Source organism: Kryptolebias marmoratus, linkage group LG5 (genome assembly GCF_001649575.2).
Source record: "Kryptolebias marmoratus isolate JLee-2015 linkage group LG5, ASM164957v2, whole genome shotgun sequence".
In the NCBI taxonomy this organism is placed as follows: Eukaryota; Metazoa; Chordata; class Actinopteri; order Cyprinodontiformes; family Rivulidae; genus Kryptolebias; species Kryptolebias marmoratus.
In genome coordinates, this window is record NC_051434.1 from 18,710,193 (window position 1) to 18,738,114 (window position 27,922).

At 39.3% G+C, this 27,922-nt stretch overlaps 1 protein-coding gene across 1 annotated transcript in view; it reads right to left on the minus strand.

The window, feature by feature from the left end:
- kcng2 (potassium voltage-gated channel, subfamily G, member 2) overlaps nucleotides 1–23,366 on the minus strand; it is a 35,183-nt gene extending 11,817 nt beyond the window's left edge. Inside the window, exons 1-2 of the mRNA XM_017420954.3 lie at nucleotides 22,940–23,366; nucleotides 9,389–10,259 (exon numbers count right to left, since the gene is read on the minus strand). Of these exons, the coding sequence (XP_017276443.1) occupies nucleotides 9,389–10,171 (783 nt within the window). The 5' untranslated portion in view covers nucleotides 10,172–10,259; nucleotides 22,940–23,366. The remainder of the gene's footprint in view (nucleotides 1–9,388; nucleotides 10,260–22,939) is intronic.
- Nucleotides 23,367–27,922: the final 4,556 nt, after the last annotated feature.

Here is a 27,922-nt window from a genome sequence, read left to right on the forward strand (position 1 = left end):
TTGTGTTTTCCATTCTATTCTGGGTTAAAAAAAGAAGGCATTTTTATTTAAATATTTTATTTTTACACCTGTGATCACTGCTAACAATTGAGCAGTTTTCAGAGTATGCACACTAGTGTTTATTAACCACTAATAAAGGCCTAGCTTTCCTTTAAATAATTCATATTGTATGCTGCCCTTCATGCCAGAGTTTTAAACTAAGATTTTATGTTGAGAAATGACAGAGTTGTAGCCGTTTTGGACAAACCTTGTTACTGGCTAATGTACAGTCTCATGCAATATCGTGACATCATTCAACATGTGTTTGGCTGCGATGTCTTGTTGATGACTTACAGAGATTGTTCAGACCTGTCATTTAAATTGGCTTTATTCTCAGTTGAAATTAGACAGTGTTAAATAGAAGTCAGTATTGCCTAATTGGACATTGAAAATGTTCCTTTTATCCACATACATTTGGTAGTCTGAACACAATCCTGAGCCAAGCTGTAGAACCTCTACTGAACTGACATGACCCCACACAAGTATCAGAGAGCATGTAAAAACAAGCAAAAAAAAAAAAGCCTGCTTGGCTGCCAGCTGATTAAACATAAATAAAGACCCCTCTTTGAAAGTATTCTGAAAATACGGCATTTTTAAAAAAAAAAATTTTGGGTGCTTTTTTTAGACTAAAAGTTTTAATGAAGCGTTTACCAAAATTGTTCTCTACTCAATATAAATTTTGGTTTTGTGAAGATTTTATTAATCAGAGTGGATTCAGAGAAGTAGTATGGGTAAGTTTTCCTTTGCTTTAAGGTTTGTTCGGATAGTTTTTGGACCCACTGTGGTCACTGTAAGCTATAATGTACTATGTGTGGATAAGGGACACTCTTTTGACGATCAAAATGTCCATGTTTTGGGCAGAGAAGACAGATGGTTTAAAAAGGGGGGAGAATGAAGTCATTTACATCAAACGAGAAAAACAATTTTGAAACAGAGGAGGTCTCAGCTTTCTAAAACTTACAGCGGAGCATTAAGCCTGATACCCAGTCAGTTTGTTGTTGTTGATTTTTTAATGGTTTTATTTCAGTGTAATTTTGCTACTTATTTCTTCCTAGCAGCTCTTATGCATCTGTTTCAACAGAAAGCAATTACAGGGACAGGATGGTTAGTGTTCACATTCGTGAGCAGAGATAACACTTCACTTGGGTTAAAAAATGAACCACTGAGTCATATTTCACACAAGCAGGACATATGCACGTCAGATCAAAGCTCTGGTCTGAGAAACACAACTCTAAGCACAACTCTAATCCTCTGGGAACGATCAATCAGTCAATAACCTTCATGGCTTTCAGACAACAAAGTGCTTCCTTTGTAAGAGCAAGGGAAAGCAACAGATAAGACCACTAAAACTGAAACTGTTTACCAAAGCAAAAGTTTCTATGGTAACAATAGATGCATTAATGCTTAAGGACGCCCCTTGCTCTTGTGTTGAGAGGCTGCTCAGCTGGACGGGCTTGTAGCTCCGCAGAGAAAAGCAATTAGAATACGCTGTGGAGCCTTCATCTTGCAGGAAGTACCAAAACGGGAAAGACAACTATATTGTTGCTAATGAATAAGTACTGAAGCACCATTACTGCTACTTGGCTGTTATTAATTTTGCTTCGTCACGATTTTGGATTTGCTACTCCACCCATGGCAGCTTTAGAAAAACCTAAACAAAAAATACATCAAAACACACAGTTTGATTGGGAATTGTGTGCCATGAATTCTGGTAGCTTAGACAAATTTTGCAAAAAAAAAAAAAATCAAAAGATCCACTTTCACAATGAGATTTTGGCCAAAAAAAAAAAAAAAAGTGATGTATAAATGAGCTTTAAAGATTAGACTTACGTCACAGAAGAAACATTATTCAAAGATTAAACAAATCATGGAAAATTGGACTTTACATGACCGAACTGGAGTTTTGGTACTGTTTATGGGTATTTACACAATCACAATTTAGGTGCAGCAATGTATAGTACTTCCTGGGTATGTACCTGCTACTTATTCCAGATATACATTGGGTGGTAATATATATTGTTTCCCTTATACTGTGATTGTGTAAAAGTCATAAAAGATAACAAAATGCCAGTTCAGACATTTAAATAATATGTCTGGTACTTACTAGGTACATCTCTGATAAGTACCAGGTACTTAGTCTGTAAATACAGGGTGACAAGTCACTTTATGATACTGCCCAGTCCCCATAAGTATACGGTAACAGGTACACATCTGGTGAGTATCTGATGCGTACAGCTCATGGAGTCAACTTCATTCAAGATGGTCTCCACAGCCATGACCTTTGTAAAAACATACATGACTATAACTCAATCAATTATACAGACACTGAGGCAAAATTTGTTAAGGTAGTATCTTAGATTAATACTCAAGTCATACTCTGAGCACTACACATTGTACAACATTGCCTATACATTTTTTTATTAACTGTTGGCTTCAACCCCATTTGTCTGTTAGCAAAATATCTCATGAGCTGCTAAATAGATTTGAATGAAACTTTCAGAAAGTAAACATTAGGTGTACATGAACAACTGATTAACTCTTTGGAGCCAATCCAATTCAAGATGGCCATCACAGCTAATCAACAATATCCAACAGAAAAATGAGGTGATGTGCTTTTATTTAAAGAATAATAGCCCTTTAATTTTGCTGTTTCTTTCCGTTTTTTCCTTTTTTTCAATTTACAGTACATGTGCTGTCTAATTCCAACCTTGAGAGGGAAAACAAAAGTAAAGTTGTGCTTTTGTCACTAGTTTTGGTCACTTCGTATTTAAAGAATTTCTTCATTTTAATTTCTCTGCTTTTAGTGCTTGGAGCAGTTACAAATACACGAAGAGGAGGCTTCGTGTTCACGTGTTAAGTGTTTGAAGAATGACTCAGGCACCTCGTTATCCCATCAGTCCTCCATCGTTCTCACACCTAATGAACCACTGGCACGAGTCTCCCGGTGGAGAAACTATAACTGGTTAATTGCTGCCACTGTGACACAACTTTCAACTCTCTGGAGTCTATTTAATCAAGGATATTTCTCTTCTTCAAAATATTTTCATCTGTAGATTCATCCAGGTAGGTAAAAGCAAACAGTTGGCAAAATATCTCATGAACCACTGGATAGAGTTTTATAAAACCTGCAGAAAGGAGTCATTGGATTTACATCTACAACTTTAACTTTTGGAGTCAACCTGAATCAAGATGGCTGCCACAGCTAATCACCACTGGCAAACACATGAATGGCTTCAACTTTGTTATATGGAGCTAAGATTTGGCGTGGTAGCAGCTGAGAGCCATTCACAACACGTACTCTAAGCATGATATCTCCTGATAGCACATAAAATCACACATACTGTATTTTCAAGATTTAACCAAAGATTCTACAAGTCATGAAAAGCGGCGGATATGCAGTCATTCGCTAACTTCTATTTGCTTTGTTTTCCTTATTCGTTTTCCCTTTGAATCTTACACTCTGTAAACAAATGCTGCCCATCCCTTTTCCTTTTCCAGCATTTGCTGATGAGCGCTTGACTCTGACAGAGGGAGAAGCTGCAGGGTTTGTCTCTAATCATACAAGCGTGGTCTGCAGCCTGATACTCAAAACTTTCAGAAGCCCCTGAAGCGAAAGCGGACATAAAAAAAAGGCTCAGGAGGAAGCCTTTGCTAGCTTTATCATGCTCTTTGCTCTACTTGTCATAGATTGTGACAACATGTGTAGTTAGTCGGAACAAACGCCTGAGGTAGCAACATTTCTCTTCCTGCAAGATGAAAGCTAAGCCGTGCAACAAGTGGTTGTACTCCGCTTTTCATTTTTTTAGGCCTAATTAGAGACCACGGACTGAAGCTGCGTGCACCGTCAGCATGTCAGGAAACTTCAGCCTTGTAACTTCGTGAAGAGGTTCAGATTGTGGCATTTGTTTGTTCACAAATAAGCTGGCATCCCAGAATCAGCTGAATGAAAATGGTGCTGATTGGAGCCGTTTGCCCCCTATTCCAATATATTTGTCAAATCAGCTTCGTGCCTACTTCCAATCCCAGGTCAGTGGTGAGTCATTTCACACACAATCAGAAAGAACAATGAAGTCTTGGTGCTAAATCCACTTCCATAAAAAGTACATAAAACATGTACTGAACACGACTGTGTTGCATATATTGTTCATGCTTGAAAGAATGTTTGCAGAAGAAAGGAAAAGCAACAAAACTGTGATTTCACCATTTAACTTTTTACACTTCTTATCCTGTTTTTAACCAGGATCTCGCTTTTGATGACCAGTTTGCCAACGGCATTCAGGAGGAAGTCTCCAAAATGTCTAAAAACGTTTGAGGTGGGTTCTTACTCTCATCTTGTTCTTACTGTCCTAAATTCAGTCACAGAGGAATGCAGTTGCTTGAATTTTGTGCAATGAAACAGACGCAAAGTTTTAGTTTTAGCTCTCCTTTTGACAGAAAACGCCCGAGGCTACAGCCCTGAATGTCCACGACTAAAAACCACCCCAATTATAAATAGTAATGATGATAATAATGAGCACTGCTTAGAATACAGTTTGGCAAGCGATGCACACATAAATAGGCCACTAGTGGTAAACTCTCAGACTCTGTCTGTTTTTTGGGGTTTTCTTTTGCAATTTTATCACAATTTCAAGTTGCTAGTCTACACCAGTTACAGCTGAGTGAGATACTACCTTAATACGTCACAAGAAATGCATTTTTGTCTCCTTTTATCCAGTATCTCTCTCGCCTTTGGTTTTATCTCAAATCCTCTCTAATATGCACATCCAAAGTGTGATGGCCTCAGCCACACACTGGTAAAAATTAGTCCACAGATTCACCTAATTGGTTTATTTTGTCTTGCAGTTGAACATGTATTGGGGTATGTTATATTAATCATGTTTATCTTTTTTTGAGTTTTTTTTTGTTTGAGGTGTGGCCAAGGGTTGAGGACTTAAAAGCACAATGCCAGCTAAGCAGGACCAACCAAGAGGGGTGTTTTAGGTTTAGGTAGATCATTTGGTCCTTCTTGATGTTTATTTCTGTTTCCCCTATTGTATGGAAATGGTCTGACCCAATTACTATATAATTTACCTTTCTGTGCCTCTGTGGGAGGTCAGTTTTGTAAGTTAAGGTGTGAATACTTTGTTTGCTCAGTTAATATTCTGAAAGCCACTCTTTGAGTTCTATTTAGTTGACCTCTTTTATGGGCCCATTATCTATATTTCGAACTCTGAACTGTGTCATTTGTTGGGTGAAATAGATACACACTTTAAAGACATTTTTCCTGTGTCCTTTGTGCCTTCACTGTTTGGTCCCTCACACAAAGTCTCATTGACTTCTACTGTATCTGTTGTATTTTCCTCCAAACTTGAAGTGGAGGATCAAGTGACCCTAATAAGCCTCTGCAGCAGCTTTAACATTTCTTCTGATCTTGGTTGTCTTTGCGTATCTTCTATAGTTTATATATCCAAATGTTGGCATTTTATTAGTTCAAAGATGACTAAAGTAGGTCTCATATTACTGTTGGGCTTTAGAGAAGGAGATTGATGAAAGTTTGATGAATTTTGGGCTTTGGCTGCATTGACACCCTTCAAAAAAAGGTTTAGATACGTTTCTATTTTTATTCATTTCTCCTCATGTACTTCTATATGATTTATTTATAAGTGTTTTTAAAAATTACCTGTAAGTAATTTTCTCATTATTTTTCAGATTTATGATTTGTCTGTGGCACCATGTCCTTTTGTTGGCTTATGACAGAAGATATTCACCACAACAGTACAATTTAAATTATATCTGGATACTTAAATGACCAAATGCAAATGATTATGAATCATAAGCCTTTCCATAATTAATATAGACATAATCTAAATTAAGATGGAAATCCGGATAAGATTCAAATCTTGCATAATAATGTGTGAAACGCACTGAACATTGTGGATCCCTACAGCTGCGGTGTTTGTTTTCATATCAAAAACCCAGTTTTCTTGGTTCCTGCAAAGTATTTTCTGTTTATTTATGCCAGGAAAGTTTCTTTTGCTGAGTTTCTGTACACAGCCACAAACTACTGTAGGAATGTTTTTATTTTTATTCAGGGATAAATTACAGAAATGTTCATTGTGAGGTTAAACAGTCTCTGAAGCTGGTGGAGCAAACAGCTGCCAAGATTTGACTTTGTGTTTTTGGTTTCTTCCTACAAAAAGAGAGTTGTTTTTTTTCCTCCCAGCTTCCTCGCTGCAGTGGTCAGATAAAAATTGCTGACTTTCATCTATGACAAGTGAAAATCTTGTCTTAAATATATCAAGCTGAAAAAGCTTAAATTTTAGAAACTGGACACTGAAGAACCTTATCAACCCACATTTGTTTCCCACATAAAAGGCTCAGCATTTCTCGAAGGAATGCATACCACCAGTTGCCTTTAATGTCTAAATGTCTGAAATTTGATATTTTGCTAACAGACAAACAGGATTACTCCAACTGTTAATGCTAAGGTTTTCAAAGATCTCATGTAATGTGTAGAACTTGAATTAGGTGTTGGAGTCAAGCCTCAGCGACTACCACAATAAAATTTAGCTCACTTTCTGTAAAATTAAAGCCATTTTTATACTTCATAAGGCCAGTTGGCTAAGGCAGCCATCTTGGACCAGGTGACTCCAAAATCTAAGCAGCTGTACGTCCAATGTTTACTTTCTCATAGCTTCACTAAAATTTGTCCAGTGGTTTATGAGATATTTTGCAAACAGAGAGACAAAACCCTTATCACTCAATATTGGCCAATTAGCGGCAGCGATAATTATTTCAGTTGAACCTCTGGATCCAAACAAGTCCGAGCACAAATTTTTCCAGCTGGTAAACAATCATATTTTTAATCTCTAACATGATTTTCTCTGCCTCTTGAATTGTTTTATTTGTAGCAAACCGGCCTCACATGTTGCTCATACACCCCCACAAACAGGTAGATGTCTTAAAAGAACTGGGTTCATTGCCTTTATTATTTATTGTTTCATTAACATCTTACCATAAAATGCTTTTACCAGTTTTATTAGGTACTAATAATGCCTCTGTTATGCTGAATATGACTGTGATTGTTGTGCTCAGTTTAAAGGCGGTGGAACATATTATTTTAATTTTCTTTCTTTTAATGGAGTAAATTCATTTATATAAATTGTCACAAAACAAGTTGCTTGTTTGAACAAAGTACATTTGTTTACTGAAGTTGTTCTGTATTCATTGGAAGACTGTTACCTCCCCCAAGGAGGTTATGTTTTGGGTTGCGTCTGTCTATCTGTGTACAAGATTACAAAAAAAGTTAAAAAGGATTTCATGAAATTTTCAGGAAATGTCAAACATGGTACCAGGAACAAGTGATTGAATTTTGGTGGTGATCCGGTCATAATTCAAGGTCAATGTCAGCTAACTACTGATTTCAAGATGACAAGGTCAAAGGTCAAGGTCACAGCTGGCCTTATAAAACCATGTAATAGAGGAAAGTTACACACAAAGGTCAAGGGTGATCACCATTGATTTCAAGGTCATGGGGGGGGGTCAACGGTCAACATTACAGCTGACCTAGTGCTCTAACTCTGCAGCAGTGTAATGCAGGAATGTCAAACTGCACAGCTGGACACCTAATGGGTCAAAGATGATGCCTGTTGATTTCAAGCTTCATGGGGTTAAAGGTCAATGTCACAGGTAGCCCCTCTGTTAAAAACTTGTCTCTGGACCAAGGAGAACCAAGGAGGTTCTGTTTCCGGTTGTGTCCGTTGGTTTGTTTGTCTGTCTGTTAGCAAAGATCAGGTAAAAACTATTGATCACATTTGGAGGAAATCTTCAGGTAATGTTCGGGTTGTCCCAAAAAAAACACTGAATAAAAACTTGGTGCTGATCCAGATTATGATCAGGATTACAGTACTTTTTAATCATGCTGTGTCCTTGGTGGAGGTTTGCGCTCGCTCAGTGCTTATACTTTATTATTATCACTATTTTCTCCACAGTTTACCCATGTTAGGTAATCATGTGTCTGGCACCTTTCTGGACAAAACTGAGCCAGTACCTTTGGTCACAAAATGAATTTTACCATTACAGACCTAAAACACATTAAAGTTGAAATCCTTCAACAGGTAAAATTAAAGGTGAAAGTAAACATGACACCCATCAATCTAGGCAGAAGTATTTCCATTTCAAGTTGTGTTTAGTGATCATCCGCTCTTGGAAAGGTTTGGGTAAACAAGCTTTACTATAAAAGATTTTATGCATAATCATGCAGTTATATAACAACGACGAGCTTCCTTTTTATTCATTTGAGTGTATTCCATATTCATTTTGGGAAGCAGGTCAAGTAAAATCTGCTGCATGGGAAAAAAAAAAAAAGAAAAAACATCTGTGGGTTTCCGCGCTGGAGCCTAAACCCATTTAGTCATTTAAAGCTGTGTGAACACATTATCATGCTGATGTTTGTGCTGTCATTTATTACATGTACAGAAAAAAAACCCCAACTTGATCATCATGTTGCTACAAACTGCAGGAACAGGGGCAAGTGCCACACAAGAATCTGGTATTCCAGTGAAAGGAGACGAAGCCTTGTTGTCCCTGAGCCTTCGCCTCTGTTTATGTCACAGTGATTTACAATAAAGCCCAGAAAGTCTCCGGATGTGGGCTGCTGCATCAACATAATCTGAATTCCGCTGCAGATGCTGTACAGCACACATAACCCTGAAGCTGTGCTGAAAAAAAAGAAGGAATCCTGACAGTAGCTTCCCTTCAACTCCTACTGTATGCGTGCGATGTAAAAATCATAAGGCTGTCTTCATTAAAATTGTTTTTTTGCATTTAAGATGCCGCAGTTAGAGACAACTGAGTCCATTTATGTGGATTAATATTAGATCTCCCAGATGAGTGATTCTCAACTTCTCTATATAAATATAAAATATAGATGCATCCTGGGTTCATACTGTTTGCCAGAAAAAAAACAAGTTAAAATTATATAAAAATCTTCTTTTTTTTTTTGATAATACCTTTAAAATGTCTGATTTGTGATTACAATAGTCTGCTTGTGACAGACTGAAGAAACTTTCAAAAATCATCTTCAGTCTGCGTGTGAGGCACTGATGCAACATTTGTACCCAGAGCAACAAAACAACAACTTTTGACTCCAGTTCCTCCAAACAGCTTCTGGTACTCATGTGCTAAAGTTTCCTTTTTGTTCTCTTCACATGACATTGGAGCCAAATGCAGCACATTTTGTCAAGTGAAGTTTCACAGTGTTGAAAACTTTATTCCATTTGCTAAATTTAAGGCATTTTAAACATTAAATTTCATTCTGTGAATAAGAAAGGGAAGGAAAAAAAATAGGTGATTTTGGACATGAACTCACCCGCTCCTCCTCCTCTCGGAGGTCAGGCATGGTGCTGACACACAGCGTCACGGCAGTGATGGCAACAAATAAGACTGAGAGACACGCAAAGATTTTTCCTGGTAGGCCCGAGTGCGGATTCTCCACCATGTCCCTCAGCCTGCGCATGCAGCCTCCTCTAAGGGTCTCCTCTGGTGCTCCTGGGGGCTGTTGGCTCTCCTCGCAGGACTGCGGTGAGGTGAGCTCTGCCTCCTCCTCCTCTAGCCTCTGCTGCTCCTTGTACTCCTCCTCCCTGAGGCGTAGCTTCCTGAGGCAGCACCACTCCAGGTTGTTCTCCTCCAGCCCCCAGTACAGCAGCTCTTCCTGGAAGGACAAGGCACACATCTCCCTCAGAAGCCTCAGCTTCCCCGCGGCCAAGAAAGTCACAATGATGCGAAAAGCAGACGGGTTTCGATCGAAAAAATACTCATTGCGACTGCCATCGTAGTCATCGCACACGTCCATGATCTCCGCTTCATTGCTGCAGCTGTGCAGCTTGCCCAGTCGAGTCAGGGGGAACTCGTCCAGCGTGGACCAGGGGATGTGATACTTGATGCCCCCCACATTGATGATGGCTGCCCTTTCTGCCAGGCCAGTCTCGTCTCCATCCTGCTGGTGGGGCAGAGGTTTGAGCAGGACCCGAGCTCGCTTGTAGAACAAACCCTTCTTAGATGTGACCTCTTGTGGATTCTCTACTCGGTTGAAGTGAAAGGGGGTGAACTGGTGGTCAGTGCTTCCTGCCAGGAAGGCTACCTCCTGGTACATCCCTGCAACTCTGTGGGAGGACCCTGTCCTGCGCGATGCGTTGAGAGGTCGGCTTCACAGAGGATGTGAAATGACTGAAAACACGTCTCTGTGGGGGAAAGAAAAGGACAAATAACTACTTCACTAACATCCCATACAGTAGTTTGTGGTTAGGGCAGACTAGGACATAGTTCAACCAATCCAAATTCTATCATAACATGCTCTGAGAGGGTGTCCCACAATGTGCCAAATCTCTGAAAGGATGGAGAGACACAGAAGGGAAAATGGGGGAAGCTAATAAAGCTGAGAGGCACTGATGGTAAGAGATTACTCTGTATTTAATGTAAGCTGCACAATATGTGAAGAAAATTAAGATCATAAAGTAGATTTAATGGACTAATTATGACGTTAACCTCTCTCCACTTAGCTTTTAGCTACTGTAGTTGAATCATGTTGATCTGGTGGTATTGGAGTAATAGAAACTAGAACGTTTTTGATGACATTTTAATGCAGCTACTGCCTGGAATGCCAACATTTCTTCAACAAGGTCCAATAATAATTCGGGATTTAATTCTGTAATATTCTAGGTGGACAAAATGTCAACATGTATAAACTGTATAAACTGTGGTAGCCACACCAACAGTTTTAATAAAACAGGCAGACAGAAACAAAAAGTAGAAAGTAAGCCTCAAACAAACAGTTACCGTGCAAAAACTGTAAGATGTTTTGGAAAAATGCCTCACGTGTAATTGGCAGAAACAACTGGTCATCACACATGTCAATGTAGTGTTTTATGTAAAAGATGTGACAAGTTATGAAGACGATTTTTACAGTGAAAGTCAATGAGAGCTTGGATGTGTTCACGCTGCACACTGGGGTTGAAATAACAAAAATACCTACATTTTAAAGGGGACCTATTATGCTCCCTTGAACAAGTCAGGATAGGTCTGTGGGCTACAACAAAACATGTTCTTTACATTTAATACACAAAATCTGTGAGGATTTGGATTTTTTGTGTTCTTGGTTTTGTTTTCTTTATTTAGTCTTGTGATTGTTTTCAGTTTGGTTTTTTTATGTTCCTGCTCAGTAGTTCACTCCTCCCCTGTCACTCTTTTTGCCCTCCTTGTCACGCCCATCTCCACCTGTCCATAATTATCTCCACTCACCTGTTTCTACTTACCTCGTCACCCTCAGTATTCAAAAACCCGGTCACTTCTCTCACTATCTGCTGGTTCATTGTTTTTCCTTTTTTGATAGTAGCTGTCTCCGTGCCTTAGTTCCCAGATGTTTTGTTCCACTGTGCTTATGGGTTTTTGGTCTGTTTGTGTTTGCTGCCCCGTCAGCTTTTGTTTTGTTATTTTTCTTTAGTTAATAAATTAGTTTATTTTTACCATGAGTCTGCACTCAGGGTTCTTTTCTGTGTCCCTCGATCCTGACAAAATCATTCTCAGATATTGAGATTTCATCTGATCAGTTCTGCCTGTTTTGAGCTCATTTCAGAATAATACATAATAAATAATAATAAATAAGCTGCTGTTGGCCACGCCCCCCAACTCAGTGTCCTGTCTCAAAACATAAAAACTCTCTAAAGGATTAAAGCTCCACTTGAGTTGCTAGGTAACCGGGATTGTGACACAATAATTCTGAGGTTTTTCAAACAGACACCAGAAAACATTTACTTATTGTCAAAAAATGGCTAGATGGGGATTTTTTTTTTTTTGTGCTTGGACTGTTTCTAGAAGCAGTAGATACACAAATGGAAGTACAAAAACATGCAAAAAGTGAATTTTACATAATAGGTCCACTTTAATGAAGAAACTGTGAAAGTAATGTTTATGTTAGCTTCAAAGAGGACTGTTTTTTTTCACCTGTTTAATTAAACTTGCCTTGTTGTCATTGTGGAAATGCAGTTTTTTTGCCAATTTTTTCTACCCTGTACAATGTATAGCAAACAAAAGTAATAGGACACCATTTCTGATTGAGCCGCACATTTGGATATATTTTGGCACAGGTCTTTCTAAAACTGTGAGAGGACTGGTGAATGAAAGAGCAGTGGCTGAATAGTAATAGGGATGCTTCTTCGTGGGACCCTTAACAATCTGCTTGCAGGAGCAGGTAATAAAGATCTGCCTTTATTGTAATGACTCAAAAAGGTCATCTGTTATTTCCATTGAGAAAAGAATCTAGGTCAGCCTTTGTACCTACAAATACTGCCCTTGTTGGAAACATTTTCAGGTAAGAAAATAGTGTCTTGATACTAAGGGGTAGAAGCTCCTGTTTATATCTGAAAAAAAAAGTTGTTGCTGATTTGTTAAAATCAGCACAAGAAAAAATCTGGCTGCTAATCATTACAGTACATATATATTTATTTCTTCTTCTTCTTCTTATATAAGAAAGAGCAATGCAGCAATCTTTTCCAAATCCTGCACCACAGCGGAAACAGAAAAGCTGAAAAGCCCTTCAAGGCAGCTACTCTCGTAAATGGTTTTGGTTCCACAATTTGTGTACCCTGAGCCCTGAGTTTCAACAATTAGATTTTCTTTTCCTCTTTAAATAGTTTCTGGATGTTAGTTCCTTCAACAGGTACATGGCCTGCAACAAAGTTGATCCAAAGACTTTTGTGGATTGGTTTCCCTGCACCCCTTCTGGTTTGACCAAATACACGATTGTTCAGGATGTAGCAAAATAACAACCTCATTTGAGATGCACATTTCTATTTTTTTGAAATGCTTTATTTCTTCATATTTTGCAATAAACCCCCCTGACCATACTAAGGAGATACACAGAAATCCAGCCTTCGTCTACCTTTGTCACTGGACTGAAAAAAACATGAAAAAAACATGAAAAGAAAGAAGAAATAGATGCCTGTCTCTCAAAGAAAATACAGAAATAGCCTAAATTTTTCATAGAAAATGTCTAATACATGTTTTCTGTAGTCCGGTTGTGATGAAACCTCAAAGAACAGCAAGTGGATGTCGTGGGGTGCTTTGAACATAATAAATCAAATTAATAATGTATTTCTATTTACTTTATCAGTTCTGTACAACATACTGCAGGAAATTAGTCAACGATTTTAACAATATTCCAGCATATTGAGGAAAACAAGAAATAAAAAACGTATTGGCTGCCGTGTCCAACAAATAAGACACTGACATGTATGGTCTATGTTTGTTATGTGAAGGAAAGAGTTATCCATTCATCATGTCCCAGGAGAAACAACAGCTTATCGCCACAAAAATGACAGCGAATGTAAGCATTAACACTTTAGGAGGGGAATAAAAAACTTTGGTTTGGGTTGTGACAGCGACTGTTTGCACAAATGCCAACATTTGAAGGGTGCCACTGCAGCTACTGCCCAAAATTCCAACATTAATCAACTTTCTTCTATAAAGTTAAAAAGGAATTTGGGACCTTTTTTTTAAATAATAATCTAAGAGAAAAATGTGTAAATTTTGATTATTGCTGAGCATTAGAGCTCCAAACAGGACTGAGTTTTCTTCTCATTTTGCCAAAATTCTTTTGTCAATGTAGAAATTTTAAGGTTTTTCTGTTTTTTTTTTTTTTTTTTGCAAATTTCACCTACATGGTATGATGCACTGATACTAAACATTACGACGAATAGTTTGTGATGCATCTTTGTATGGGTTTTCCTGAAGCAGTGCGAAGAGTAGAGAAAATTTTAAAACGTGACAAAAACAAAAGAGTAAAGGACAAATAGTAATAATGGCGATCGCTGCTCTTGCACCCTTATTGACAGAAATCTCTTCTTTTTTTTATTTTTTTGAAAGTGAATATTCCTCATATATATTTAAATGCAGCATCAGGGTCATTGTGTTCATGGAAAACAACAACTATACTTTCTGCTTCTGTGAAAAGAACATTACCCTTGATGGTGTGAAAAGATATTTGGAAAGTTTCTTTTTTGAAAAAAAAGAAAGAAATATATGATCATCTGCTTTTACAAAGCTGTGATGGAGCTTTTGATTCCATTAACACAGCCACGACTGGCTCCCCACTGTTCCTGCTGAATCAGACCGGTGTCATCAGCCGCTGATTTCACAGCGCAGTGTGTCAGGCTCTGTGCACATTTTCCCTCTTCTTCTGAAAGTAGCTCTTTGCATCCAGCAACACATTTCAAGGGTCATCTTTTCCACAAAGGCTGGGACAGCTTTTGTTTCATGCGACATACAGTACGAGCGCGTATGCACAATCCAGATGAGTGCAGCCAAAGGCCGGTGATGAATGTGCTGGACCTGAGTAAGTGAAGAGGCTAGGCACATCATCGCAGCAAAACGAAGACAAGGAAGCCCTCGAGCTTTCTTCAGAGTCTGACTTCTTCTGTGAGGTCGCTCGTCTGAAAACAGGCCCTTTTCTCCTGGGGAAGGGTTCAGAGAGCGCCGCCTCTACAGCAACCCAGCAAAGTGCTTCTGACAGGAGCAGTTTATTGAGCGTGACACCGAACCCCGGGGTGGATACAGAGGCACAGGGGGCCATAAATTAAAGCTGTACAAAAGAAACTGAAACCACTGAGGAAAAACAATAAGGCTTTTTAGATCATAACATCCATCCATCCATCTTCTACTGCTTATCCGTGGTCAGACTGTGGAGGCAGCAGGTCCAGGAGAGAAACAGACATCCCTCTCCCCAGCGACACTCTCCAGCTCCTCCTGGGGGATCCCAAAGCGTTCCCAGGTCAGAGAGGATACATAACCCCTCCAGCAAGTTCTGGGTCTGCCTCGGGGTCTCTTCCCAGCTCTCCCTGCATGACTGAGCTCCTCACCTTATCTCTAAAAAATTAAACAGTAGGTTCCAGTATGACACCGGGTCTGTTAATAAACTAGCTCCCGTTACAATGACAGAGTCAGCCAGTGAAGCTGAGAGGAAGAATAAAGCCTCTCAAACTTAACACTGTGCATTCTCATCGCTTCGCCGTAGCATCAGACAAGTACTTGCTTACATTTCTTTCAGTGGAAGAACATCTGGGCCACACAAAAATTGCACAGCTAATTAACAGACAATGAGCAGTAGCTGTGTGCCACCTGCTCAACACTGACTCGCTTTGAGAAACTGTGCAAAAATAAGCAACCATGTCCTCAGTGAACGAGTGTAAAAACACTACTAATAACCACTAATCTACAGGTATTTTTGTGGTTTGTTTATGTGGTTTGAGATAACAAGCTGCTAGTTTTTTTTTCTGTCTTTCTGCTTCTTCACTGACTGCTATCTGCTGCAGGTAAGACTGAAGACTCAGGAGCACTTCATACAACCCCACTTCAAGCCAATTTAAATATCCATTTCATATTAGGATGGGAAAGGACACTAAATCAATGGAGCTATTGTATGAATAACTAAATATGAACACTAATGTTTAATTAAAATGATAAATTGCTAACCACTGTGTATGTTTGATAAAATGATATCATACAACAACTAGTTGATAGATGGAGGGATCCCTTTCTCAAAAATAAAATATACTATATGTCATAGTTTGTTGGTTAATAAACCACTGCTTAATGCAACAGTTTGCATACTAAACGTGATTTTAAGCCTATAGGTGGGTTTTGTTTGAGGTAGCCTGTTTTGCATATCTCTCATCATGACTGGGTGAAGTGAGTATAGGTTACATACTGTAGGTCCGCAGCTTTCATTTTTAGCCCACTCATGTCTGGGAAAGTCCAATAACAGTAGACTGGGATCCGTGTGAGCAAATATTAGATGTAAAACAAAAAAAAAAAAACAGTCCAAAGTCCTAATCAGAAACTATACCTAAAACTGCAGGATTATTGTGAATCTGTATTGTTCTGCAACACCATCTGCTCATCCAAACAGAATTTCCATGACTCTTTACATAAATCAGCAATCGCCGCTGACACATTTGCCTTCCCACACCCACCGAACCTTCATCTCCGTGAAAGACCCGAGACACAGATCAGCTTAGGTAAAATGAGATTTTAAATGACACTGATCTATCACTGGGCTGGTCTCTGAATCCGACTAAATGTTCTCCTCCGAATCCTTTTTCAACACTTGCCTGCGCCAATCACGACAGAGGAATTTATAATATAGTATGAAATGGCACATAATATCTCTCTTGAACTGCAATAGCAATAAAAAAAGTACTTTTTAATAAATAATCACATATGTACAGTCTGTCTGGGTTAGAAAGGAAAGGAGAGAACCTATTAGATTATGAGTCACGGTGGTTGGTGGTTTTGTTCAGGAAGGGTTTTTTCTCCCCACAGAGAAGAGCTTTATTATTGATTCAATATCCACTGTTTATAAATGGAAAATGAAAAGCAGCACGGCCTGCGCTATCTTATATAAATTATAAATGTGCTAAATGGGTGGACTGTCTTTAACACAGAGCTTATTGTGTGAAAGCTGATTCAGCACTCACACTACAGACATCTTGTTTCTCTTTATTCTTTGTCTTTCCACTCATTTTTTTTGTTTGTTTGTTTTTGTTGTTTTACATCCAACTATTCCTGCATGCTTTACAATTTAAGCATTCAAAATGTTCAGCTCGTACAGGAGACTCTAGCTTCTATTTTTGTGTTTCTGAGGTCAGTTGTGTGGGGCAACCATCTTGAATTGGGTTGACTTCAAAAGGTAATCATTCATAAAGTTAAATCCAATGATAAGTTCCTAAAAGTTTCATTAAAACTTGTCCATTAGTTCATGAGATAATTAGTCTCAACTATGTCCACAACTAATTTTAGGTCAGTGTCTATAAAACTGACAAAGTTATAATTGAATTGATGTTTTTTGTTTGTTTTTTTAAGGTCAGTTGTATGTGTAGCGACTTCGATCCATTAATTTAGCCGCTACTGGCTGGGTAGGTTTTAAAACTGTGACGCGTCTCCAATATGCCATGATGAGCCCCACTTGTGTCTTCATACTTCATATTTATTTTCAACTTCAAAAAGTACACGAATGATGCAAAATGACGTTTAAATTATTGATCTAAAATGACGATACCTAAGTCAACAGAAAGTTTGCAAAACCCCTCACCCAACCACTTCTTGGGTATGCCTGTATCCCTTGAACACCTGTGCCACCAGAACCAATAAACAAAATAAAACATTCATTTTGGCTCAAACAGAATGTGACAGCCATCTTGAATCGGTTTGACTACAAAAGTTAATCAGTTTTAGATGTACTAGTTTAGATACTTTCTGCAAGCTTCACAGACAAAATCTGTTCACTGGTTCGTGAGATGTTTTAGTAAAAGACTGACACCCGAACACAAGCACACACACACAAAAACACACACACAGATACGGAACAAAACATCATCGTTGGCTTTGCCTTTTGGTGGCGGGTGATAAAAAGGCGGCGGCAGCGGCGGCTGTGGGGGTAGATTTTAGTTTAATGTGTGGACACTTCCTGAGTGGACCTGTCAAACTGTTTTCAGGACAAAAACACCAGATAAGTGGACCCCATTTAGTTTCACTGGACAAATTTCAAGGCTCCGGGGCGAGGCAGAAAAATGGAATATGATGCAGTGAGGCAGATGTGCAATTTTCTTTTCTAACAACAGCTTCAGTGACTTCTTTCTATAGGATGACCTCACATTGTGCAGAAAACTAGCTCATTTTAGCTTACAGAGTAGTCAGTACCTGTGTATAAATCTTACAATCAGGCAAGAAAAGGTTCTGAAACTCTAAAGAGTTTGGACTCCACCAGTCTGCACTCAGACTGTTTATCTTCTTTTAGTCAGTGTGGAAATGTCCAAAAAAATAATGGCATTCAAAATTGGAATTTATAGATATCTGGGGGGTTGATTTGTAACTTTATGAATTATGCATTTTTACATTGGTTTTTCTGATGCTTTCCGGCTTTTGCAAAAACTGGAGATTTAAACTGTTGTTTTTGCAGGAGAATCAACATTTAGGTTGTATGAATTCAAAAAATTAGCACAGGTGAGTTTTAACTGTTTTATAAACTAACTCAAATTCATTAAATGGGTGTCAGTTCTTTTGTATTGAGGACGTTTTTTTCAGAATTTTGTTTTTTGGCAGCTTAATATTGTTTATTTAGGTCAATGTTGTTCAAAACCGAGTATCATTATAGCGTATTGTGGTGTATTTGCACCTTTTAAGGGTACCAAATGTTAAATCAGGAATCATGTGCTTTGAGTTTTAGCAGCAGTTCATCATGCAGTGTAGATACAATGTGGATAAAACTAAAGCAAATTTCCACATAGTCAATGATTTTATGATGAAATAAGAAAACCCAGCTCTTTTTGGAGCTCTACAGCTCAGGTATACTTCAAAGGAAAAACATCATCAAAGCTGGACTTTATGTGACTGACTGATATATTTTATTGTATTTACACAATCATAGTTTAAATTTTAGGATTTTTGAAGATTTCCCAACAGAATGCTCAACTTAGAGTGTGACGATGTCACAAACTTTACAAACTTCATGCAAACAAAATCTTCTTATTCCCAAAAACCTTTACTCTTCTTACACAGTTTATACATGAAAATGTGGGCACTTTTATCTCGTTTCATGCAGTGTGTTCCTCTCTGCTATATAATAAATGGTTTTCTCTTAAACTCCCTCAGATTGCAGAGTGCACACATCCAAACTCCCATTGACTTCCATTGTACCTGAACTGGAAATGAAGGGCCTTTTAACTTCTCATTTCATCAACATAAAACACTGTAGAAACATAAAAAAGTGTCCTGCACAATTGCCACATGCTTCTGCCAGTAATGGTTACATTTTAATTTAGAATAGGACTTATAGTTTTTACTAAGTGACTATTTTGCCTGCCTGGCCAATTAAGAGGGCCGTCAGGGAGTGAGAGACACAGGTGTGTGGTTACCATGGCGACCCTAATGAGCCGCTGACATGAGCTTTTACATTTCTTTTGACCTTGGTTCTCTTTACTCTTCTTACACAGTTTATAAATCAAAACATCTGCATTTTGTCATCTTAGATTATTATAAAAGTCCAAAATTACTGTTGGGCTTTTGTCACTAAACTAATATTAATTATCTAATAGTGCATACAGCATACTAATAACAAACTAAAAATAAACAAAGACCTCTTTATGCATTAATTTAACCCCATCAGATGAACCCTGAACCTTTCCTTTACCATCCTGCTGCAGGCCGACACTCCTGGGAGGAAGTCATGAATCTCAGCGATTCCCCTCTGATATCATCTTTCACTCCACATGCATCACGTTGTGTCATCTCTTCATCGTGTTTCATGTTTGCGACCTCTGCTGAGTTTGTGAATTTCCTTCAGCAGGTTTGTGCAGCTCCAAAGCTGCAGTGTTTACAGCTTTATTCTTTTCCTCTCTGCTCTTCTCCAGGTCTAATAAAGGAAGATGCTGCTGTCCTCCTTTTCGCCCACCGCCGAAGGCAAGAATGGTTTTGCTCGTGTCTGTGTGGTGGCGCGTTTGCATGTGTTCGTGTGTCTGTCTGTTAGCAAAATATCTCATGAGCCCCTGGACAGATTTTGATGGAACTCTTTGAAAGGAATCATCGGGTGTAGATCTACAACTTGTCACCTCTTACAGTCAACTCCAATTCAAGATGGACGTCACAGCTAAGCGACCATAGGTAACACAAAAATGGTTCAAACTCAGTCAGTTTTACAAATACTGAGCTAAAGTTTTGTGTGGGAGTAGCTGATAGTCAGCCCTTACTTTCAATCCAAGAGGATTACACAAGATCTGTTTTTGAAACTTTGTCATTAACTGTTGGAGTCAACTCTGTCTGTCTGTTACCAAAATATTTCCTGAACCACAGAATGGATTTTATTGAAACTTTCAGAAAGTAAGTGATCATTAGATGTACATCTACAACTCATTAACTTCTGGAATCAACCCAATTCAAGATGGCCACCCCAGCTTATAGACCTTAGCAAACACAAAAATGGCTATAACTCATTCAGTTCAATAGCTATTATTTTAAATTTTGGTGTGATGGTAGCTGAGAGTCATCTTCAATATATACTATGAGTATTACACTTTGCATAACATCTTTTCCTAACTGTTGGCGTCAACCCGGTCTGTCTGTTGTCAAAATATCTCATGATACACTGCACAAATTTCAGTGTATCTCAAGAAATAATCAATAGCTGTATGTCTACAACTAATCAACTTTTGGAGTTAACCCATGTCAAGATTTTCCCCCACAGCTAATCAACATGAACCAACACAAAAATGGCTATAACCCAGTCAGTTTTACAGATATTTGGGTTAAATTCAGTGTGGTAGTGTCTGACAGTCATCCTCAACACATACTTCAAGCACTAACAGATCAGAAAAGATCGAACAATATTGCACCAGAAAGTGCATAAAGTCATTCACAAGGTTCAAAACTGCTATAATTCTATCTCTTCTCCTCATGAGATGGTCTTAGTCTTAAACTCTGGCATGAAAGGTGGTGGATGATACCCATTCCTTAAGGAATGCTGAGTCATTAATTTAGACTGAGGGCTTTTGGAGGGAGCTTCCTGTTTGGGGGAGTTTTTCTTCCCGCTGTCACCCCCTTCTGCTACCCAAAGGGAAAACTTCTTTCCATAGTTTGTCTCTGTTACTTTTCATTGCCTTGAGATGCGTTTTATCGAGATGAATTTAATTGAATAAACTGCACTGACATTTCTTTAATCTAACAGTTTTTGTCGAGCACAGCAAGGTTTCACAGGTTTGCTTCCAGGGGAAGTTGATGGCACTCGCTTTTGTACAGACCTCTTAACCTAAAACTCAGCCTCTCACAGTTTTACATCATCAGAGTTCTTCAGAAGTTTAATGAGTACCATGACAATCTCTAATTGGAAATTAAACCTGCGCTCCACTAAGTGAAAATGATTCAGAGTGGGAGACAGACAGGAGATAATGGGCTGTAGAAGCTGCGAACGGATCTGTTTGATGGTTCGCCTGGAAGAGGAGAGTTTGCAGTTGGTGTAAAAGTGCCGTTCTAAGGGTTTTAGGAGCCAGAAATTACAGATGACAGCAGAGCACAAAGAAGACGGAGGAACAGCAGCCTTCTGCTTACAAACACAAAAAGGCTCTACTCATTATATTTCTTTCATTCCCCAGAGCTGAGTGGCATCCATAATCCCCAAATAAAAGAAATTTGGCACAACTAAGACTTCCCCAAGAGCTGCATGTCAGTGTAAAGTAAGATTTAACGATAAGTGTTCTGAGATGCCCTCGTTAGGAGGCAACAGGATTGTCATGTAAAACACATCTGTCCACAGTTTGATGTTAGGTCGTGCTGCCCTCTAGGTGGAACGACCCTCCTAATATGATGAGACTGGTGGCTTTATCCATGTCTTACTGATATGCTTTGTTCAAAAAGACACTCTCTGACAATCTTAGGTTGGACAGACTCTGTTGCATGAAACAGTTTCATCCCTGGGATTTTCTGCTTTATGTTTCTTTGTGTCCCTGTGATGGACTTGTGTCCCCCCGCCTCTCATACAGTGACTGCTGGAGATAGGTAACAGCTCCCCGCAACCCGGAAAGGAGAAGTGGGCAAAGAAAATGGATGTTTCTTTGAAATAAATTGATAAAACCCAGCAAGCTGAGTCGTCCTGTCTCCTTTATGTTTTTGTCATCCCACTGGTCATCCAGCTACGCTGAGCACCTGAGGGAGAAGAGCCTTAATGGCTGAGGTGACCAAGACCCTGATGGTCACTTGGACTCGGCTTCAGAGATCCTGTGTGGAGATGAGTCTAAGTTCCAGATCTGCAGGACGCCACTAATCTGGACTTTGAGGCAGAGATGATGATGCCTCTCCTCAGTGAAAAACATTTGAAAGCTGCGTGAAGGTCAAGATTCCCTGGTCTGATAAAGCTAAGACGGAGCTGTTTGACATCAGTTCTGAACATTCTGTATGGAGGAAACCTGCCCAACACCATCCCCATAGTGAAGCACGGTGGTGGCAGCATCATGCAGCAAGGACTGGGAAACTGGTCAGGGTTGAAGGAGAGCAAAGTGCAGAGATATTCTTAATGAAAACCTGTTCCACAGCGTTCAGGACCTCAAACTGGACCGAAGGTTCACCTTCGAACATGACAATGACCCAAAACACACAGAGGAGAAACACAGGAGAGGCTTAGAGACAACTCTGTGAAAGTCCTATAGGGTGGACCAGCTAAAGCATGACATGAACCCTATAAATCATCCTTGGAGAGACCTAAAAAAAGGCTCCACCAGCAGTCCTCATCCAACCTGAATGAGCTTGAGAGGATTTATAAAGAAGAAAGTCAGGTGTACAACTCTTGTTGAGTCAAACCTAGAAGACTCTGGGCTGTAATTACTATTAAAGGTGCTAATGATTAACCAGAACTTCATCCATCAGGCTGCATCAAAACATCGCAGAAAGTGAACTGAAATCCTGAATCCTACATGCCCCACCAGAAGGAAGGAAAAGTTTTTTTTAAAAGCTTTTCTTTAAACTCAAGTTGACTGCTCTCCAAAAGCATCCTCAGGAGATGGACCCCAGGGACGTTTCTCAGAATCCTTAATTATTAAAATAAGAAGACAATGTGAAAGCAAAACCTGGAACCGTCATCAGACTTTACTACCCCCTGAAGGAAGCCAAATGAGGTCTGACAGAGATAGGGAGGAAGTTTATTACGTTTATGACATTTATGTGAGCGACATCAGGCTGAATCCTCCTCAGTGTTTGACTGGTTTCATGCTTTTGATTTCTTGTTTCCTTCAAATTGCTTGGACATTTATTCCCTTTTTTACATTATTAAAAAAATGACCTTTAAATGATTATTATTCTCGTTTGAAATGTCAGTTTCCAGACTCACCAGGTGCGCCGCCGGGCTCGCGTCCATCTGTTTCAGCTCGCCGGCCCGGTCGCGCCCCGCAGCACGCAGCATGCCTCCAAGTTTTCCACGCAGATGGTGCGGGACATGGCAGCGAGGGGCTCACGCTGAGCTCTCACCCCCGCGCGGAGTTTCTGTTCTCCTCAAAAGTCCCAGGCTTCGAGGCGCACGGTTCAGCCGGAGAGGGATCCGTCGGCGGCGGGCGAAACGGTGCTCCTCTTCAGCGACACTCCGCCGGACTGGCTGTCCCTCTCTCCATCTGAGACGTGGCAGATGTTGCAGAGGAGTGTGTGTGTGTGTGTGTTGCGCGCGCGTATGTGTGTGTGAGCAGGTGTCGCCGGCTCGCTGATGGTCACACAGCTCGGCTCGGACCGCTCAGGTGCGTCCGGAGCTGCGCGCTCCGCGGTGCGCTGCGCTCCGACGGCGTCAGAGGGAGGGTCTGTCATCTGAGCGGCTTCAACTCCGCTTTTAGTCTCCTTTCCGCTTAGGATATTTTAATACTATCTATAAGATGTGACTGGTGCTTTAGAAAGTTGTTTTGCCATCATTTTAAGCCATTTTCATGTGTTTTTAGGCCCAAATAACATCTATTTATTCATCCCTGCATCTTTATTGGAACTAAGTTTGATTCAATCTTTTCCAATCTTATGGAAAAGCTAGATGAAGTGAACCTGCACAGTATTTATTTGCATTGTGGTTCAGTTTTCCCAGACACACCCTCATCCAGTGGCTGTGTCTCAGCTCCACCAGCCCAGAGCCTTAAAAGGATATCCAGGCCGTTCTAAAGTGGGGTTCTTTGAAAAGAATTAATATATTACCTGCTGTAGATGGCTTCCTGAACAGCCTCGGTTTGGAGAAACAGAGTTTTACGTCCAACAGGATTGACGAGTTAACAACTAGTTCGAAGGCAGATAAGACTAAAGTCGAATACTGTCTTCTTAAAAAAGCTCCAATCATCAAAATACCATAACAGTTCAAAACAAATATTTAAATAAAAATATGTTTGTTTATTTCTTAGCAAGTTAAAATAGCAGCAGCTACTGTCCCTGTAGCACATCCAGGGCACCACCCATGCTCCCTCAGTGGTCCCCCTTATTAATTTCCCCCTCTATTGGCAACCCTGGCCAGATAGTTATGAGGATTCCAGTGTTTTGTCTTTTGTGTTTATTCCACTTGCCACCTTCTGTGGTTCCTGAATGGTAGGCGGAGCTAATCGGCCTGAGCAGTGATCTATGACAGCTGATGAGCACCATGGCTGAGGCAGACCAGAAGTCATCGCTGGATTGTTGAATAAATGTTCTCTCGACCTAAAGCCTTGTTAAAGCGTGAAAGATTCTAATTTACCTTGTGTTCCTTGCAGTCTTTTGTTACTGCCATTCTCATACCTGGACCTTGCCTGACGCTGAAATCCTCATTTTCTGAACCCTGCAAAATCACAACTCAGGTTAACTGGCTCAGCCTTTTTGTTCACCAAGTGTCTGACCTGCCACTCTCCAACCAGTCTACTTACTTCAGCTGGAAAATCACAACTCCCACCTGGACCTGGGAGCTTCCACCTCTTCTCTTAGTGCTATAAACAACAAGAAGACTAAACCACCCTCAACACTGTCCTCTGTAGTGGAATTATTTATTCACTAAGTCTCCTTCTCTGCCCCAAACCCTTCCTGAAAATGATTTACCTATTCATTTGAGTAAATCTTTCTGCCCTCAATATCTCAACTGTGTGTAAAAAAATAGTATTTGCAATCAAAATGACAACAGTCTGTCTGTTAGCAAAATAACTCATAAACCACTAAACAGATTTTATTGAGACCTTGTTCCAACCAGGGTCGTGGGGAGCTGATGCTCATCTCCAGCAGTCATTGGGCGAGAGGTGGGGTACACCTTAGGCAGGGACAAATGAGCCAGACAGCCATTCACCCCTCTCACCCACATTTAGTGACAATTTACATTCACCACCAATCAGCCTAATGTGTATGTTTTTGGTCTGTGGAAGACCTGGGAGAAAATCCATGCACCGCTGTGCCGCTTAATGAAATGAAACACTCAGAAAGTAACCATTGGATCTACAATTGATTAAATTTGAGGCTAATCCGATTCAAGATAGCTGCCACGGCTAATTGACCTTAGCCTTCACAAAAATGATTATTACTCTGTGAATTGTATAGATATAGAGCTAAAACCGGGTGTGGAAGTAGCTGAGAGTCATCCACAACACATACTGTGAGCACTAACATGCAAAATAACCAAACACTGCAAAACTGACAGAGACGTAAAGGTCTGTAGCAATATGTTCTCATGTGTTTTTAAACTCCATTCATTCCAAAGGCTGTTCAAAAAGCTGCCTAGAACTGATAGGACATTTGTTTTTTAAAACTTTTTCACCTGACCCCACTTTAAAATGACCAGATTGTCTTTAGGAGCGTCTATAAGTCCCATCTATCAACTTCACAGCACAGCAGAGAGTATTCAGAGCCTAGTAACTCTGACTGATGCTACAGTAAAAAGCTGTGATGGCAGGGGAAGCCTCCATTTGTGGAGTGTTTGCTTTACTAAACTCCTGCTAACAGCTGCGTGTGAAAGCAGTTAATGTGCCGATGTAATAATGGGTCAGGGAGGGTTTTATGTCGGAACACATTTTCACCATCAAAATATACGATTTAGGTATGAAGGATCAGTTTCAGAGGAGTAATGAGCAAATCTCTGCTCTGTGACTGTGACCTCTGACCTCCACCAAAAACCCAGAACGGGTTCTCCTGTGTAGAAAAACGAAATTTTTAAAACTACCTTTTAAAACCCAATTCAGTCTAATTATATTAATTTTATTCACAAACATTGTGCTAGAATTTGCTGTGGCTGATGTTATTCACAACACATTTCAAGTACTATTCATTGCACAAAAACGGCTAACCAACCTTAGTCAACACAAAGATGGCTATAATTCAGTCGGTTTTAAAGATGATGAGCTAAAATTTGATGTGGTAGTAGATGAGAGTCCTTCACAGCACACACCTTGAACATGACATCTTGCTATATCGAATGAGATTGTGTATAATATTTTCAAGATTTGACCAAATCAGACACAGCACCCTCACTACTTCTACTCATAAATTCTGATGAGAGTTGGAAGCAGAGATCAGATTTCTCCAGTTTCATCTTCTCTCCACTGGCTCCCTGTCACATTCAGACTAGAAATTAAAACCTTACTTTTAACATGCAAGATTCTCAACAACTAAGGCCCATCTTATATTAAAGATCTTATTGTTTTATCTTTTCCTAAAAGAGCACTTTGCCCTCAGACTGCAGGTTTACTTGTGGTTCCTAGAATTTCTAAAAGTAGAACAGGAGGCAGAGCTTTCAGTTCTCAGACTGCTCTCTTGTGGAACCAACTTCCAGTTTCTGTCCGAGACACTGACACCCTGTCTACTTTTAAGACCAGGCTAAATATTTTCCTTTTTGATCAATCCTATAGTTGGAGTTGGCTTGGGTTTCCTGAGTTATCCCTTAGTTCTGCTGCTATAGACTTAGACTACTGAAGGACAAACTGACCACATTTCTTCCCTCTGCTGCTGTCTTTACTCTTTCTACTCTCCATGTTTGTTTTTGTAATAATTTCTATCATTAACATGTTTTTCTTTGTCTTTCTTCCAGGAGAATCTCCACCTGGACCAGTCATTCTGTGTTTGTCTCTGTCTCTTTCCTGTCCTCTCTAACTCGAAGCAGATGGCCGCTCGTCCTGAGCCTGGTTCTGGTTCTGGTTCTGATTGAGGTTTCTTCCTGTTGAAACGGAGTTTTTCCTTTCCACTGTCCCCAATGTGCTGCTCAGGATGGTAGTCTGTGACGAAATGAAGATTAAACACAATCTGCTGGCTTCCTTAGATACATAACTTTTACTAATTGGCTCTTTATAATGTATGTGAATGTTTTTGTACAGTGCTTGAGACGACTTTTGTTGTGTCTTGGCACTACATAAAGTTTAAAACTCTAGTATGAAAGGCGGTAGGTGATATGCATTTCTTGAGAGAATGCTAGGCCTTTGTTTTTCTTTTGTACTGAATATTGGTCTGAGACATGTTAGTTTTTTACAGTGTAGGAAATCTGTTGAAATCCCAGTGCAAGGTGAAGAATACATCATGATGTCATTTGTGAATACCTGGACTTTCTTTTTTCAAAGATAAACGTTGTATTTTTCACATTTTGTCACACAAAATAACAACGTAAATATATCTTAACAAATATTACCTTTCTTATTTAATGATAATTTTTAGGTTTAGATACATAATATTTCATCAACTTATTTTATTTATTTTGAAAAGATGTTTTTATTCAACCACCACCACAGTGGACACCAAGGCTTTCTAAGCTTAAGATAATTTTAAACCATTTTCTATACTTCAGGAATCTTATTTATCTGAGGCAAACAGGATTTTACTCCAAATAGACAGACTTAGAACTGCCTTGAGCTCAAAGGAGAAAACATAATCTTTTGGAGAAGTCTGTAGGAGCAAAGTTATGACCCAGTTTATACGTTGGTTTTCAGTTCATTGACTCCTTCATTTACTTGGTGTAAATGTTTCAGATCATGACAAAGGACAGGCAATTCTTTCATTTTGATATATATATGATATATATTATATATATATATTTGATATATATATATGAAATAGTTAGCTCTCCCTTCTCTCTTATGTATGGTTTAATCAAAATAATTTAAATTCATATTTTGATATCTGAACACCAATCTCATGTTATCTTTTTGCCATAAAGTTTAACTGGATCTATTCATCCACAACTTATTCCATGATCTGTAAATATGTAATTAGTGTAAATAAATCCTCTTTATATTTTATTATCTTTGGTTGGAATTTCGAGCAGTGGCTTCATTGTTACTCTTCAAATTTTCCTGAGAAATTTTTGAGTTTTTAGTTTTGTCCTTGCTGAATAGTTGCCTGTAAAAATAGTAAA